At 36.7% G+C, this 18,190-nt stretch overlaps 1 protein-coding gene across 1 annotated transcript in view; it reads left to right on the forward strand.

Moving 5' to 3' along the window:
* prex2 (phosphatidylinositol-3,4,5-trisphosphate-dependent Rac exchange factor 2) overlaps positions 1–18,190 on the forward strand; it is a 112,936-nt gene that overhangs the window by 17,744 nt on the left and 77,002 nt on the right. Inside the window, exons 2-8 of the mRNA XM_066720793.1 lie at positions 3,592–3,663; positions 5,526–5,648; positions 6,808–6,912; positions 8,567–8,668; positions 9,425–9,586; positions 15,336–15,469; positions 16,689–16,792. Coding sequence (XP_066576890.1) covers positions 3,592–3,663; positions 5,526–5,648; positions 6,808–6,912; positions 8,567–8,668; positions 9,425–9,586; positions 15,336–15,469; positions 16,689–16,792 — 802 coding nt within the window. The remainder of the gene's footprint in view (positions 1–3,591; positions 3,664–5,525; positions 5,649–6,807; positions 6,913–8,566; positions 8,669–9,424; positions 9,587–15,335; positions 15,470–16,688; positions 16,793–18,190) is intronic.

Below are 18,190 nucleotides of genomic sequence, written 5' to 3' on the forward strand. Positions count from 1 at the left end.
CTAGAACTGCAATGTGGGCTTTGAACTCGGCAGGCCATAGCCATGCTTCAGAGAGAGTGACAGAGATCAAAGAGGCAGGTCTTGGCTATAGGCACACTGGATGCAGATACCATGAAAATGGAGGTGTTCATGAAAAAAATAACATTGTGTTCACAATTTTGGCTCTTGCATAATAGGTTGATGGGGATTGTGACATCTGTTTTATATCACAATTACTTCCATGATGTCTTACATATTTTTGTACATAGAGCCATAAAGATCCAACACGTTATTTATTTAAAGGCAGGAAATTGTATGTTTTTCCCCTCCAGTCCACCCCCATGTTGCCTACCCATGAGTCTGATTGCTGTCTTCTTAATAAACCGTATACTTAAGAAAAAAGGAAAAATGAAAGAAAGGGACTCGCCATATGAAAAAGATTTAGGGTTATGCACTGCTAGAGTTATTATCGGTCTGCTGAATTGAAAAGCATACTCCTCATTAACAACACATCTTGAATGTACTATGCTCGGCTCCCTTGAATGGTAAGTGGTGATCTATCTACACAGTGGGGAGTCAAAAGTGGGAGTTGAAAGCGACTCTAGTTTGGATACTGTGGCTAACATCCTAGGAATGGAGACGGACAGGAGAACTGAGAGTACTTTGGAAAGGGCAAGCCGATTGTCTGCGTCAGTATGCATTGGCACAAATCATGATTCCAGGTTTGTACCTCTGGCTGGAGCAAAGTTGGCGATGGTCAGGAGCCTGTAGATTCTGAAGAAGTGAGAGAGCTTCAGGATGCAAACCTCAGTCCACAAGATATAAGTACCCCTGTCACAGATGAATGCATTACTGATACACACACTCCTCATCACTGGCTACTGGCCTCATCACTTGAATGACCTGGCATTATGAGAAGGTGTTGCCACACGGCCTGAACACTGTTAGACTGGAATAAGATCAACAGCTCAGTGTCAGACCAGCAATGTCTGCCACACAGAGGAAAACAGTCCTCCATCCATATGAGAAACCAGCAGGGAATGTTTTATTGGGCCCAAGGTTTACGTGGGAGAACTGGAAGCTGCAAGAGATTGGACTGTGGTCTGGCTCAGTACGCCTTGTGCTCCTGGAGGCACTAACGGTGCCATGGATTCATGAAAAGCTATAGTGCTTAATGGAAGGTGGAGGAGCAAAGAAGCTGGTCAGAAATAATGAGTGCAAGGAGTGAAATACCATAGATTGGAGGGGAGGTATAGAGTGGGTAACGGATTAAACTGGGCTGTGATGAGTTTCGGGGGGTGGGGGGTTTGGGGCAGGGATGAACTCACCCCAGACTCCAGATCCACGGAGCCAGCATTGAACTTCAGCTGTTAAGAGCAGGCCAATGGCAAGCTACATTCACTGACCTCTTGATTACCTCTTGGCACATCTCTCTTCGGTGGGAGCTCTTTTAATTTTTCTTTCATAACCTAGTGCACAGGACCCAGCTGTGAGTGCAGTGAATTTGCTTTGTTTTATTAATCATAAGGCTTGTATTACAAATGTGAGATTAAAAATTTAAACCTAATAGCAGAATTAAGCTTTTTTTATTTGGCTTGTAGTGTAAGCCTTATAAAAGCTTCTGAAGTTATTTCCAGTTGAAACCTGAAGTTAACAGTTTATAACCCTTCATTCCAGATTAATTTTTTTCCACTGACGATAATGGGCAGATTGCTCTTTGGATCCAGCATGCAGTAAACGCAGGAAATATTTAGTTTCCTGTAGAGATCGATGTTAAACACTGTTTGCATGAAGGTCTTCAATTATTCACTTGCTCAATCCCCTCTGCCTCTTGGTCAGATTAATACTTTTGTAGCATAAGCATTATCAAATATGGGTACATAACAATAATTGAGGAATCTGCATGGAGATCCAGTGAAGGATTTCTGTGTTCAGAAAGGCACTGACAAAGTCAACCCAGATCTTTATTTCAGCCGCCAGGACCACTATGCAGTAGTGGAAACGTTGAGCTAATTTCATGACTGGCAATAGGAAAATGTGTTACTCAAGTTTTGGTGGGCGAATGGAATAAACTGCCCATGTGTTTTTTTGTTTTTGTTATTTGTTAGTTTGTTTATCATTAAGCTGGAAAAGCAACCTTTCTTATTTTCTTCTCAGCAGAGAATCTGAATGTGTGTCCAATTCATAGTTCAAGTAAACTTTTGTTTAAGGGTTTTAACCCAGTGAAGCAGACTGCCATTGCATATTGGAGACTTGAGCAGAACTTCTTAATTACTCAGAAGAACAGCATGATAAATTGTCCTTATTTAACCAGTAGAGTTTTTTGCTCAGTGTCTGCACACTGCAATATTACTAACATCTGTCTTGGTGACACTCTGCTCCTGGTTTTATTTAGTAAGCCCATTGTGTTTGCGGGTTGGGTTCTTCCATCTGTCTTACTGATCTAAATAGTAAGATCTGATCTACAGTGTTGTCCCTACCTTGTGTGAGGTGGGGACATCATTGTGAGATAAAACTGCTTTTTAAGGTACAGAATTGTTTTTATCAAACTACCATACCAGTTATCTGTTGTTTCCTTTCACCAAATACCTAGCACAATTCTGTTGTCTTTCGTTTTAATTTTTTGTATTGAAAGAACAAAGCTATCTGAGGACACATAAAAGCACCCAGGCATACAGTGAATTGCAGGCGGCAGAGCTCTCAGATTGCGTTGGCAGGTAATGAGATTGTGAGCTTACTATGAGCAATTTCATTCAAGTGGCGAGCTTATTCACAGCTGCATGTTTCCCTCAGAAATGTGGACTACGAGATAATGTAGTGTAATTTCGTAATGCTTGTGTCTCCTCTGAGGAGATCAATGGAAATGTTGCGCTCTTGGCTGTGATCTCCTCCATCCCTGAATTGTACCCACAGATGTTTTTTAAATCTTGGGTCCTGCATTTAGATTCCGTGACATGTGGATAGGTTTTTATGTGCTGAAATATGCAATCCAAAAAATGCCCAAATATACTGACTGTAGAGTGCTGTGATGTAGAATTTGCGATTGTGCTTTCCAGCTGGCAGATGTCAACACCTTTGCCTTTCTGTCCTTTTTTCCATTTTGGCCTCCATCTGTAACATACTCCTACACTTTTCAGGCTTCAGGAAAGGAAAATTATATGAGCTACATTCTCTGCTGCTAGTTCAAATAAATCATTAAAGATGTATTCTAATGTGTGTATGAACTTGATGCACTACAGGGAAAACACTTCTAAATAATTAAAAACTCTGCAGAATTAAACACTATTTTGGTTTTTAATACAACTAACAATTGTTTTCCATCCTGTCATCGTCTTGCAAAAAAACCCCAAAGTGAACAGATGCTATTATGTGATTAGACCTATAGAGTTGAGTGACATTTATTTTTAAAGTTTTGCTTATATATAGTCAACTGATTTCAAAGAGGAATACAGTATCATCATTATAATACCAGAAAAAGTTAGCCTAACAAATCCCTGACAATTTAATATCTCTGTTTGCTCTGCAAGTATGCTTAATAGATTATAATGAGGAAGTTGTCTGTTAGGTTAAGTGAAACATCAAGATGATATTTTTTCTCTTTCCCCCAAACAGGTATTACTACACCGTCTGAACCAGTATGCAGCTTCCAAAATGGATAAGAATGTGACTGAAGAAACGGTTAAGGTTAGTGCCGAATATAATAATCTGCTTGGTGTGCTCAGATTGACAGGTGGACAGCATATATTGTAAAGCGTCTGGGAAAGTTAGGCTTTTGCAGGATATATTGAAAGTAAGATCTGTTTTAAAGAATGGTAGTTGAACATAGACGTGGTGTTTTTTTTTAATTTGTATTTTTAGAAAAAGTTAATGAAAACAAGGAAATCAAATAAAGCTCTGTTACGATTTAAGGAACTCTTTAAACTTTAAATAGCTGGCTTTTGAATGAAGATATTTTAAAAGGAAGCAGCTGTAAGCAAAACTCTATTTATATCCAATTCCTACTGGAGGAAAATGACAATGAAGAATTGAAAGCACAGAGTGGGAGTATATCTGACTAAGAGTTTGCTTATTCTGGCAAAGTTGTGAGTAAATATTCATTCATTGTGCCTTTTTATAGGCCTACGGTTACAATGCTTCATGCTGTGTTTCTGTCTAATTTCTATATCGACATGACTATGCCTGTATGTACATTAGGAGGTGTCAATTAATGTGCAACATTAATTATGTGATTATATAAAACCTCACACTTTTCCACTTTGGCAAAAACTAATATTGTAAACCAGCTAAACAATATTTTTCTTCTATATAACCGTCTGTAACCACTTCGGTTGATTCTTATTTTTAGGGGGGAGGTATATGAAAGAGGAAACAAATGTACGTGATGCTGAAATAAAAGATATTCAAGAAAAACAACACACTAGAAATAATGGTGTATGTTGTTAGGGTGGATACAGCTTATTCCCCTCTTTTGTTCCCTCATAAAGATGGCAAGAATTTGTTTGTCATTTGTTGGAAAGCTAAAATAAGAGCGATAATAGATGATAGATTTGTTCGTTCACACTCTATTGAATGTTTTTAAAGGATTGGTTCTGTTTTGAGATTTTCTCCCCAGCAGGTGTGGGCTTTGTTCTTTCTCTTCCTGCAGGCTCTCTTCTGGCTACATCTGTTTCTGGTATTTAGCCAACAGCTAGTAGACTTCCATTCCTGTGGACTTTGTGTTTGAAGAAGTGCACTCTCTCGTTTGGTCCTGATGTAGATAGTTATTCTTCCCTAGGTGTTGATGTACAAAAATACATATAATCTCTCTTATTTGGATAGTATGCTTCTGATCGTTTTTTAACAGCAAAAGCCCATGAAAAACAATCAAACCGATTGAAACACCCAGGAACAGCAATTCTCACTTTGTCTGAGAAGCCACACATTGTCATGAACAGCCTTGAACTGCAGACAGTCACCTTGCCAGGATTTGTTACTGCAGTATATTAATTTTCTCTTTCAGATATTACTTGAATTTCACTAAATACGTGCTGTAAAATGTTTACTACTTTTTATGGTAATAATATTGTTGACGGACAAAAAGTAAAGCACAATTAATTAGTTCATGCCATTATTTTAAGCAAAACCACCCTATCCATACCTTAAAACCACATCCAATATATCGTTTTTATACCAGATATGGGTTTCATTTCTAGTGTGATGTCTGATGATGGCATCTTTCAATGTTAACCAATCACAATTCTAATTCAACCTCTTCTCTTGTCTTAGTCTTGAACTGCTTTGAAGGAACACCAGATACAGTTAAATGTCACAGTGTGTGGTGTTTGGTTGTAACATGAAAACTAGAAGCAGCTGAAGAGTGAATAGATGGTCTATAGAGCAGGTTGGTGGTATTGATTCCTGTTAAATTACATGGTCGATTCGGAGAAAGAGTTTCCTTTTAAATAGACCTTACGAGAAACCAGTACCACCTTCAGTTGAATCCGATCTTGCATGTCTGTGTTGTTTCTCTCAGTACAGCCTGGCTAATTTGTTTGTTCGTCTTTCAGGTGCTGTTTTCTAACATTGAAGAGATCCTGCTGGTACACAGAGACTTTCTCTCCATGGTGGAGGAGCTGCTACAGCCAGAGCCCAATGCCCACCATGAGATCGGCCGCTGCTTTCTACAGTTTGTAGGTGTTCCTTAAAGAGATCGATTCCACGAATACAACTGATAACTTTACTGTAGATCTCTTCTTCTTCTCCCCTAGGTGTTCAAAACTGAGTCTCAACATCACAAAGCAAAATGTAGTATTACATGATATCTGTTTCTACATATTTTTATATTCATGTTTATTAACTAATTAATTCAGCAAGACAGGCTGAATGGCTTCCTCTCATTTGAGGTATTTTTGTTCACATTAATTCTATTGTGGGGGGGGCGAAGAGAAATACAACTGTGGTTTTATTATTATTTTATAGTTTTTAGCCTAATTTGATATGCATTACTTCAGTTGTTCAGATGTGTGATAATCTGTTTGGTCCTTTGGAACAACATGAGAATTAACCTATTTTCTTTGACATTATCTCTCCCTCTGTCTTCTTACCATCTCCTTACCATGCCAAATGAATAAAGAGAAATGTTGAGAGATTTACAAAATGATCAGATTTTTAGGGTTAATTTATCATTTCTTATACAGAATAATTATTTTTTGAAAACATGTACGCTTCTGTTCTTCAGAATTAAAATTGTGCGAGCAAAGCTTGAACAAGGAGGTGTGAGAATAGGTTTGGCAGATGGCCAAAGAGATGTCTTCAATCAGTGGTTAAAGATAACATTAATTTCACTGTTATCTTTAATCTACAATGAGTTCAATTAAGTAACTGACAACGTTGTCTACACACAGTGTCTGTGCTTGCTTGCTTGCATTTTTAATCAGCTCCATCGAATAATTATTCATCATGGTACAGCACAAATGATGTATCCAAATCACTTTCAGTCCTGCCATAGCTGGAGCCACTGTGCTGGTACATTAGATAAACACATGTATAAGTTATTTATCTGAACTATGATTAAGGTTTTCCTTAACTAAAATCCTTAATTAAAATCACTTTTATGTTTATGCTTTCATTAAGGATTAAATCACCAGCAAGTGAAAAACTAATCATATTTATAATGTACATATATTTTTCTTTATGGTGTCATTCATGAAAATATTTGTTGTCATTGTAAGGTAGTGAAGCTGTTTGGCTCCCAAGAACTGGTGAAGTGTGAATGAGAGCCTGCTAAATTGGCATGATGTACAAGACATTACAACATCTGACAGGAGCTGCTTCTTTTTGTTATTCCAGAGGAACAGATTTCAGATCTACGATGAATACTGCAGTAACCACGAAAAAGCACAGAGGCTGCTGCTGGAGCTGAACAAGATAAGGACAGTGCGGACATGTTTACTGGTAGGGACTGGTGTTTTAACTGCAGTGACCAGTGACTGCTTGGCACCTTGAAGGAGTGGATAGATATTGTAATATGAAACTGAAATGTTGTTCCCTACAGCGGATTCGGAGTTAAGAGACTTTACTTAAATGTCTGCTTGTTTTCCTTAAAGACATGTTCTTTCATTTGACTTCCTAACATCTGTGATGAACAAAAACTTTGTGTTGGTTTTGCAATTAAAAAATACATTATAACATTTTATGACCCTGCCACTTCCTGAATGCCACTAATATGTTAGCAAGGGTTGTGTTACAATTACAGACACAATATAGGATTAAAATATTAAGTGGGCACTTCTGAGATGCAATGAACAATGAAGCAGTAAGCTCCACACTTCAGTTAATGAGCTCTGCATCGTAGGAAGACGTGTCCCCCTGTGTGTGGATTTGAAATGCTATATCCCTGGCCTTTGGCATTTCTCAGGGGACTTGGTAAATGCAAAATAAATTAATCCCATTCCTAGACCTTTTTGCGTATTATTTTGTAATGTAATGCCAACACTCTTCCTGAACCTCTTAAAGACACCAATAACACAGTATGAAGTTTCACATGTTCTTCGGGTCCTCACGTGGCAGACAACCTTCAGAACAATACATCCGACTTTATTTCTAGCTTACAAATGCACAGATCAAAGTGATCCTCCCATTTGCAGTGGCTTCCTTCAGGCATCCCCCCAGCTGTCAGAATGAGAGACAAGTCTGAGGTCAGGGTTACTGTCTTCCTCTGGAGACATTCACAGTTTTGAGTGTGTTGGAGGACCAGCTGGAGCAGCTAAAACAGGGGCTTGATGTTTTAACTTGAAAGGAAAGGCGCAGAAGTCCAGTCTCATTACCAGACGGACAAAGCTATAGTCTTCTTTGGTTTTATTCTTAATTTCACTACCCTGTCCGAATGAGTGAGTTGTTTGTAATGCACACTGTAAGTAGACTTAATACACATTTGAGTGAGTGATTATCATAGTTAATCCGCCTTACACTGTGGCATTAAAAGCTATGTTACTAACCCATGCATGTTTACTGACACTTCTTTTACTGTTATTGAGTGTTTCTTGTTACCAAAATGCCTTGCCACATTATTTTTATTATTCTCTCTTCAATACAACATTTTCTTAATACTAAAAACTAAATGATTAATGTTCACCTTTTCTTAGTGTAAAGTGTAAAACTAGGCACCCTAGTTCACTATAATACAACATGATTGACAGGCACGCTGAGCAATTTTATATTTGGAATTTAATCTACTTGAATCATTTTCTAGATATTCCTCCACATTCTAATTTGTGCAGCATGTTACAAGAAGCCAACACACCAAGTGTAGAAAAGCAATTTACATGGTGACATTTGCCGTTTGAGAGAGATTTTCTATCGCTCCTGTGGTTTTCATGATTTGACCTTAGACGGATAGAAAAAGGTCGTCCAGCCACTACGTAGAAGCAGCTTGTTTTTTCACCGCAGAACTGTGGCCCTAGGGGTCTGAAGCCTTTGATCCGGTAGAAGCTGTGATCAGTAACAGAAGTTATTATCATTTTGTAAATTCACCATTACTTTAGACCCTTGTTTTGGAAGGCCTATCTTTTTCACTTTTTTTCTCATATCATTGCTTTTGAAATTTCAGAACTGCATGCTGCTAGGAGGGAGGAAGAACACAGATGTGCCACTTGAAGGCTATCTGGTAGCCCCCATACAGAGGATATGCAAATATCCCCTTCTCTTAAGAGTAAGTGTGTTTAACTTGAATGCTGCCTCTTTGGACACATGACTAGCATGGTTCTATTAAAGTTACCATGTGTATTTTTCAAGAAATACTACAGGGATATTCTATATCACTGAGGAATGTTTAATTGGTGATGAAAATAAATTACATTTCCAGTTTGCAAACATCACATCACATTGTGTAGTATTCATGTGCACACACCAGGTTCATCTATCACTTTCTAGGAATCTCCTAAAAATAACTCACAATTATGATTTTGTTTTGTTGTTGATGGAAAATGGTTTTCATTGTGAATTATGAATACAATATGTTGTAAAAAAGCTTTGTAAATCACCATTTAATTAATTTCAGCTGTAGTAGACAGACACTTCACATTTAATTTTAAACCCCATCAACTCAATGAAATGGAAGTATATGCTGATTGTGCTGAATTATCTAGACTAAGGCCAGATTAAATCAAAACTTTGACCCATCCGCTAATAGAAAACTACAGAACTGTACTCAGTTGCGGCTTCATTTTTAGTAAGATGCCACTTTCTTCTAATCGCTATGATGTACAGGTTTGTAGTTTCCTATTAGCGGGTGGGTCAAAGTTTTGATTTAATCCGGCCATAGGCACAGATATGTAACTTGTTCCTTAGTAGACTTTCAAATAGTTGCTTGATTTAACAAATAGTTGAATAGTTTTTAACAAAACCTATTATTCTAAATGTGTACCCCACACACTCTTATTGGAATTGGGATTGTTTCAATGATCAGGAGTTGCTGAAAAGGACCCCAAAGAAGCACAATGACTACTCCCAAGTACTGGAGTCTCTCCAAGTCATGAAGGCGGTTTGTTCCAACATCAATGAGGCCAAGAGACAGATGGAAAAGCTGGAAGTCCTGGAAGAGTGGCAGTCCCATATTGAGGGATGGGAGGTATGAATGTCTAGACAGTCTTTTATTTGTATGAAGTTATTTGAATGGAGAGTAGAAAACCCTCCACTTATGTCACAGTACTGTCTTCCTGTCTGTCTGTACATGCAGAACGTGCTCTTTCTGTCCTAACACAGATTGTGTTTGATGGAAGTCTGAGAAACCTCAAAAGCAAAGTTGACAAGTTATTTGAACCTCTGGTGTGTTGACCTTTTTTTCTGGCCATCAAATTGAAGACCTACACTCTTTACACTCGTAATTTGTAAAATTCGATTTTTTGAAAGGCATCAAGGTTATGCAGAGTGAGTTATTAAAACATATCTATCTGTCTGCAGTTTCTGTATACTTTTTTGCATTAGGTGACCAGGTTTCACAGCCATAAGTGAGCACGGGTGGAGAGCATTAATCAAATATGTTTTTCTTAAGGCAAATGGGTAGATTTTCTATCAACAGCATGCTGTTTCTTCAAAATGTACTCCATCCCATTTTTACTTTCTTTTGATTTCTTCCATAATATCCCCATCTGTGCTGATTTGTATACTAATAAAAGGTATACTTTATTTTAATTTTTTTATAAGCCTCAAGAAGATTGTGTGATGAGATGACTCAGACTGGTACAAAATTACAGGCATAATAGAACAGTATGTTTTGTAGTGCTTAAAAATCAAAGCTAGAGCAGAGCACACCACCCAAACAACATAAAAACAATTCAGTGTAGTTAACGTAATTTAGTCACTGGTCGATTACATACCATAGTAAATGCTTCACTGGACAAATATCTAAAGCATGATGTTCAGTTCACAGTAGCTTCTATATACTTTACTATACTTTTCATTCCTTTTCAAAGGTTTTTGCACAGACATTTAGAAATATATATTATCTGGTGAAAAACAACAGAATAGACTGGTTTGCTTAATAACATAATAAAGTCATAAATGACACGCTTGCTTCCTGTTCATTCTGGGAACCTTATAAAATCATAAAATTGTGTGACAGAGCTATAGCAATCTTGCAATAAAAAGTGAGAAAGTAGTTCAGACACGTATAGATAATTATGAGACTAATCAATGAGAAATAATCTAACTCATAATCAAGCTGTGAATTCTCATTAGAGTGCAAATTGGAATTGTGTGAAGACTGTCAAAATGTCAGATGTAAATTTGCCAAGTGCTTGAGAAAATGTATTCATGTTCCTTCACTGGACCTTATGTTTTCTGTCTGAATTACCATTTTGACACGAAAACAAAATAAACATAAAAAGTAACTTACATGATTATTATCAATATCTCTTGTTCAGATTTACTTTTCAAATTCTCATTTTTTTAAATTCATTTGGTGCAGTAAAATGCCTTCCTATCCCAGTTTTATACAAATTAGTCTAAAGGGTGGCAACATGAACTGACAATCAAAGTGATTGTTCTCAGTATGGACTCAAGTGGTTATGTAATTGATTTTGCTTTAATCCATTATGAAGCTGAGACAGAGAGCTGTTTGAGAGAGAACCCCATTAGTTGCTAGCTCGAGCTGTTGATATTCTTTTGCTTGATGAGAGGCCGCTCTAGACAAAGGAGGATGAATCGCAGATTGGCGCAATGGCACTGTGTCTGTGCGGGAGCCAAGCAGTATGCTTATGTAAGCAGTACAGAGCATCCAGTTAAGTGAAGTGTGACTACAAAATGACATATTTTTAACTAGGAGAGGGACCGATCTCTGCATGTCCACATGAACTAGGCAGTTAACACTTAGAATAAAACATCTTCTGGGCTTTATGTTCTGAATTGCCATTAATTTTAGCACTTTGGCAGATGAATACACAGCAGAGATTTATATGATACTATTGTAAGTACCGTTCCGTGTCATTTTTATTATTACAATAAGACACTATTGGTGCTTGAGTGTAATCATACTGCTGGGAAAAGATGTGTTTCTTGTGATCTAGTTAATTTTATCTGACTCAAAGTTTGTATTTAAGAATGTCTTCGAAATACATTTATTTATTTTAGTGAAGAAGATATAGATAAACATGAATGACAATGTTTACACTTTCGCCATATGTAGATATAGTACATCCTGGTACTACCATTTGAGAGTAATTTGAATGCGAATTTCAAATAAATGTGAATTCTTTGTTTTATTGATGTTTTCCCTTTTATTGTGGCATAAAGAAATATACAAACAAGCAGATTCATCTGACATGTGGATTGTAATTAACATTTCTGTTTTCTTTTTAAATGATCAGTTGGGATTAAAGGACATCTTTAGTGCAGATAATACATGTATACATTCTGCCTGCCAGAGTTTCCACATCAAACGTTGTAAAAATATACCACAAATCAAAACCATTTGGTAAAACATTAATGAGGAAAATGTCCTGGCTTGTCTTTAAAAAGACATGGTCTTTAAATGATGTTGATTTAATTAATTATTTGCAACTCACAATATTATAAACTTTTTACACACTTACATCTGATCTTACTTTACTTCAACATCCATACTTACAAAACACGTTTTTTAAGCAATATATTAATACACTTTTTATAATTGTATACTTAGCATCATATCTATTGTAATAGTTTAATAAGTATTCTGTACTAATTTACTTCAATTTCTTCATTGTGACTTCTCTTTAAATGTTGCTTGATGCTATTAAATGCAGTGACCTTTGGGATCTCAGATCTGTTTTTAGCCTTTGCTGGTCTATTATCGGCTCTTTGCCAGAGATTGTCTTTTCTGAGTGTAAAAAAATATATATTTTCCTGACCAAAATCTGTAAAGAATTATCAAGGTTTTCAGAAATTAGATTAAAGCTGGGTGGGGATTCTTCAGACTGGCACAGCAGGATCTAAAATAAGCTTCATGCTGTTTGCTAAAGTTGATTATTTAAAAAATGATTATTTAATGAACAATCTCACTTTTTTGTATTTTTAATTTCGAGGAAGCCAGACAAAAAAATAAAACTTTAATTTATTGGAAAGATCAGCAGACTTTGTCTTTGTTTTGTCCAGGTATGCAACCTCCCCCCCCCCCCTTCCGCTCTAGATAAAGCACATTTTCTTCGTTGCTGGATTTACTCTGGTTTGGATTTCCTGGTCCTATGCACAGCTGTGTGATCCTTGCATCACTGTAGAGTGACCCTTGTTAGCTGCCCAACCCAGTGCCCAGCGCTGTCACTTTGGCAGAACACACTGAATTCCTGTCGTCTTTTAGGATGCTTTATTCATATTAAAAGGCAGTATTTGATTTCATTGTATTCGTTAATTAAACTATTTGTTTATTTATTATTCATAAGACTAAGATATTGCAACATATTTTTAAGGCAAGGCTTATTTTCCATTACAAGTTCTGGATCTTTCCCTTCAAAACATCTGATTGGACCGACTGATTCTTCACAGCTAACTGTAACGAGATAGTGATTCTCGCCCTCTCTGTGGGCTTCATCAGTGGCCTCTGGAAGGTTTTGCAAAACTAATTTACTTTCCCCGCCACATTTAATCTTAAGCAGCTTGTAATCATTTAGCGTGAAATACTGCCGTTTCAGTCGAGAAGCTCTGAGAACATTAAATGTGCAAGTGTGCAAAGAGATGACCCGAAACATTATTTTTGTAAACTATATGAGCTTTTGATAATCGGTCCAATATTTGAGGAATTACCATGTTAATACCTATGCATTGCTGGGCTGCCAATCACTGGAAACTGGAATGTTTGAATTGTCTGTAAGTCAAGATCAACTTGTCAGCATTTCACAGTTGCATGCATCAAAGCCTGCCATCGATGGCTGGCCTTCTGGTTAACAAGGCAGGGCATCGTTTTTAGATTTTTCTGAATTTTTGAATGGGGGTGGAGGTGATGATTTAAAATTCAAGACATGACTGAAAAGTGCTTTTGCCATGTCAGAGAGATGGACCATTTATATAGATAATTATGGAAGGAAGGCAGTTGAGGTTGGGGTTGTTCTCTTGTACAGCACAGATCCAGAAATGAGTGTTTTTAAGGAGGCAGTCTGTGTACCTCATCCTTGCACAGGCCATTTCAGACACCCTCAACTCAGAAAGGTTAATTTTTCAATAGTGCAGCCAAAACCGTCTCCAGAAGGTGACCCATAAAATAGTCAACAGTACCATGGCTGCTTAAGTTAAAGACGCATCTGACCTTGAGCAAAGGCTTTAATACAAACGAGCAAAAGAACATAAGAAAGTTTACATGCTCGTGTGGTTTTTGGTAATCTCAATTTACTACAGACAAGATTAACTTCAATTAAGGCAGTTAAAACAAAATCAGTAATGCAAATACGGTCTGAAACTAGGAAAACAACAAGATGGCTGCCTCTCACGTGTGTTCTTCTGTGTTTGTTTGTGGCAACTTGTAAATCCGTCTGTTCGATAAAGAGGAATAGCAAATGATTTGCTACCAGAAGGAAATGTTTAACACATTTTCTGGCTCTGAAAGCTAGCAGTAGTTATTTTTAGCTTTGACACGGGATCAAAGTACCATATAAATTCCAATTCTTGACAAGGTAAGAAAAAATGATGCTCTTAGGGTTTTGTATTTTTATTTATCAGGAAACGTGCATGTGTTCACCATGCCCTTTGTGAATGTTTTTATTGATATGATTAGATTATGATCGACAGTGAATAGTAATGTCTTATTATATATTCAATATGAAAGCAATTCCTTGGTCTGGTACTAAGTGGACAGGGTCTCTGTGAGGGACTCCACACCGCTTTACTCGTGGCATCATATTTCTGCACATGTGAACTTAGGTCTTGACAACTATTTCATAAAACTGTAAAGATAAGAGAAAGGTGAATACGCTGGTGTGCCAGAACATCGGGGAAAGGTTTTGTGAAATTTGTACATAGAAAACATAACTGGAAACCCAAACAAACAATTAAAAGTGTCAGTTAGGCAGCAGTCGGGACATTATTAACATTTATGTAACAGAAAACAGATTTTTTTTCTAAATCAAATATAATTAAAAACATCCATGTATCTCAGTGACGTACAAGATCAGATTTCTTTAACTCTTCTCCTGTACTTCGCTAAGAAAATGGCAACATTAAATCCGCATACGTAAACGTGAAAATGTGTATTTTGTTTGTTTGTTTTATTTTTTTATTGCTTTTTTATCAGTTATGCAAACCCATTCGGCCTTATCATTTTACATCAACATTCTACAGTCCCACTCAGTTAAAACATTTTTATGTCTTGCAAGATAAATGCTACACTTGAAATAATTAGATGTAATTATAATCTTACAAGCTTTTTTTCTGTGCATTTTCAGTATTCCCTTCTCACTCCAATCCTTCTTCAGCTGTGCCCAAAGCAATGCTTTTTTCACACTCATTTAGAATAATTTGATCTTAAGTGATCTCCAATATCATTGTCTAGCCAGATATTCATTTCACCCAGAGCACTTAATCAGCAGAAGTGGGCGTATTTAGCCCTTAATGGTTGATAAAAGTGGGTGAACTTCCAGTCTTTGCAGGATTCTGCTTTGTATTGATTACTGGGATACAAATCCCTGCCAGACTGTTCTCCCTCCTTAATCCCCAATAACATATTGCTCCCCTGACACATTCACCCAAATTCATTTCTACTTTAATGTGATGTGCTACTATGCATTTTATTTATTTTTGTGGATGTGTTTTAAATCCTTGATTACTCACAGGAAACCAGAGTTTTGTAGTTTAGACAGTTCTTTTGTAAACCCAAATTGCGGTTGCTTAACATTTTGCTTCCTTTGTGTTTTTAGGGCTCCAACATCACTGATACTTGCACAGAGATGCTCATGCATGGAGTGTTATTGAAAATATCAGCTGGAAACATACAGGAACGCATTTTCTTTCTTTTTGATAACCTCCTGGTGTACTGTAAGAAGAAAAACAGGTACATCATGTTTTTTCAATGAAATATAGTAATGGTGGCTTTAGAAAACATTTATTTTATTTTATGTTTGTTTGTAGTCATTAGATAATTATTTAACGGAACCGTTCACCCTTCCAGTGATAGTTAAATAACCAGACTCAAAAAGTATGATAATACCATTGTTTAGCTACTATGACAGTGCTTATACTATGGAAAAGGAGCCCATTTATTGTGACTTCATTCTCTTAGCCTCAACCCCATGTTGAGAAACAGTTGTTTGCTCTATCAGGTGCTCGGAAGTACGCCTGACACAGCGGGTTGAATCTGAGCAGGGTGCTAACCACACACAGCACACACTGCGATTCATTTAAATAAAGCATTTCCTCACAGCTGGAGTCATCTGTTCTGCTTGAGTCCGAACTGTTTGTGTATTTCTCCAAGTCGTTCCTTTAGGCTCAGGCAGTCAGACGGGGAGGGCGGATAGATCTAAAATGCGCCCACCATCCACCTAGTCATGGACATTCAGTGTGTTGTTGATTTATTTGTTCCATTTCACATGAAGTAAATAAGACTCAAACGGGCTGGACCTTTGTTTGAACTGACAATAGGGAAATTGGCCTATTTCAAAGAGTCGATGGGGCTGAATCCTTTACATTGCTGACCCATATTACCGTCATACCATGAATCGTGTCATTAGTAATATGCTTTATGTGATGATGATGATGGTCATGATGATGATTTATTATTATTATTATTATTATTATTATTATTATTATTATTATTATTATTATTATTTTGTATATATTATTATTCTTTGAGTTATCCATGGTTATAAGATTCCTGCTTTGCCACCTATACATGATCCTCACCAGTGGCACTACTTCCCATTTCCCTTCTCTCTTTATAACAGTTTGAATGTTCTATTGTAGTCTATACGTTTTACTATACCATACCACATTATGTAACTGGCACTATGAAACCTCTTAACAATTCCAGTCTTGTTAATGATTTGCAGCAGGGCTGTCCCAAGGGGCCACAGTGTCTCTGGCTCTTGTTGTAACGAGGTATTAATTACATTATTCAACTAATTGTGTATTTCAGTTAGTCTGGAAACCTACAACAGGACTCTTGCCCTCAAGGACTGGACTAGGACATTGTCTGTTGTTTTGCTATTACAGCCTTAAAAACAGTAACCGAAAGCAAAGTTACTGTGGGAGTAAAATCCAATCTTTCTTTACAGGCGTTTAAAAAACAGCAAGGCCGCCACAGAAGGACCCCGTTATCTCTTCCGCGGTCGGATCAATACTGAAGTTATGGAAGTGGAGAATGTTGATGATGGCACAGGTAAATGTTTTTTGTATTGATCAGTAATCCAGATGAAAAATTGTGAAATGTGCATTATAAGTGATGAGTTTTGCTTGCATTCTTGGAGTAGAACAAACACACACATACACACGCACACACACACACACACATATATATATATATATATAATTGTATATCTCAAGATGATGCATCAGTAATCTCAAAAGATATTAAATGGGTTGTTTGAGTTAAGTACTAACAGTCTGCAGTTGAGTGGCTGCACTGGTAGAGCAGATATTTCTCTAATGGCTCTAATGGAAATGTTTGTCTATTTATTGCACTTAACACAAATGTAACCATAGTTCATAATCCATTTCTAATAATGCTAAAGTTTTATTATGCTTAAATACACGTATTAGTGCTGCAGTATCGAGACATGCTGCAGTATTATCAAGTTATTCTCAATAATTTGTCCTGCAGATGTGAGGTTTCATTTCAGCAGATAATCATGTTGTCTGTGAATGTAATGTTTTTTGTTTTCATCTTCGCAAAGCCTATAGGTTTTCAGGCATTGTCGACATAAATGTTACTAATTTTCCCAGATAATAGTGAGTCAAATTTCTTGTGCATAATATCAAACTGCAAAATCTTTGAATAGCTTATTTTGTTTTAGTTACATGTTATTTTCTCTTGGGTTACAAATTAGGTATCTAGACATCAAATTATAATGTTTTCCACAGATTCTTCCATTGTCTGTGTCCATTTCTTAATCTCATTGTAACATTTCCTGTGTTATATAAATACAGTTTTTAAATTTATTTTCCTTTATCTTCGAGAATCTGTATTTCCTGTAAACTGACAGTGAGCAAGTACGTGGCATACAAAGAAAATGCTTTCTTTTCATTTATCATTGGCTTCAAGAACTAAGACAAATTTTTTCCCCTAAAATTTTACTTCAGTAATTTCCATCTGCCCTATGAGGGTTATTGTTCACTTGCTAGAGTACCTTATATCTCTGATCAAAAGCCAAGATTAAATGTAGACATAGAACTAAAATAATAAACAGCTTCCACAGATCAAATCCAATTATTTAGATCCATGTAATGACTCAAGAATTCTAATTAGAGCTATTATATTTCTTCCTAGTTTCTACAAGTGAAACTGGCAGACGGAAAAAATAAAAAATAATGGGGGGGGAGGAAGTAATTACCAGGGTGGAGTGGGTATTTTGAAGCACTTATGATTACATAATAATGTTATATTGGAGGTAAAATGAATAGATGCGAGAGATGAATTGTTTTCTTATACTTTGTGCAGTGTATCTTGGACGAGAAATGCACTCTTGACAATCGGTTATATTTGTAGAAACCATAATTTTCTCCAAGAGGACTTCAAGTAAGACTGTCTTTTAGATGGATTCATTTAACTGTACAAACT

The sequence above is a fragment of the Amia ocellicauda genome, chromosome 2, assembly GCF_036373705.1.
Source record: "Amia ocellicauda isolate fAmiCal2 chromosome 2, fAmiCal2.hap1, whole genome shotgun sequence".
Classification (NCBI taxonomy): Eukaryota; Metazoa; Chordata; class Actinopteri; order Amiiformes; family Amiidae; genus Amia; species Amia ocellicauda.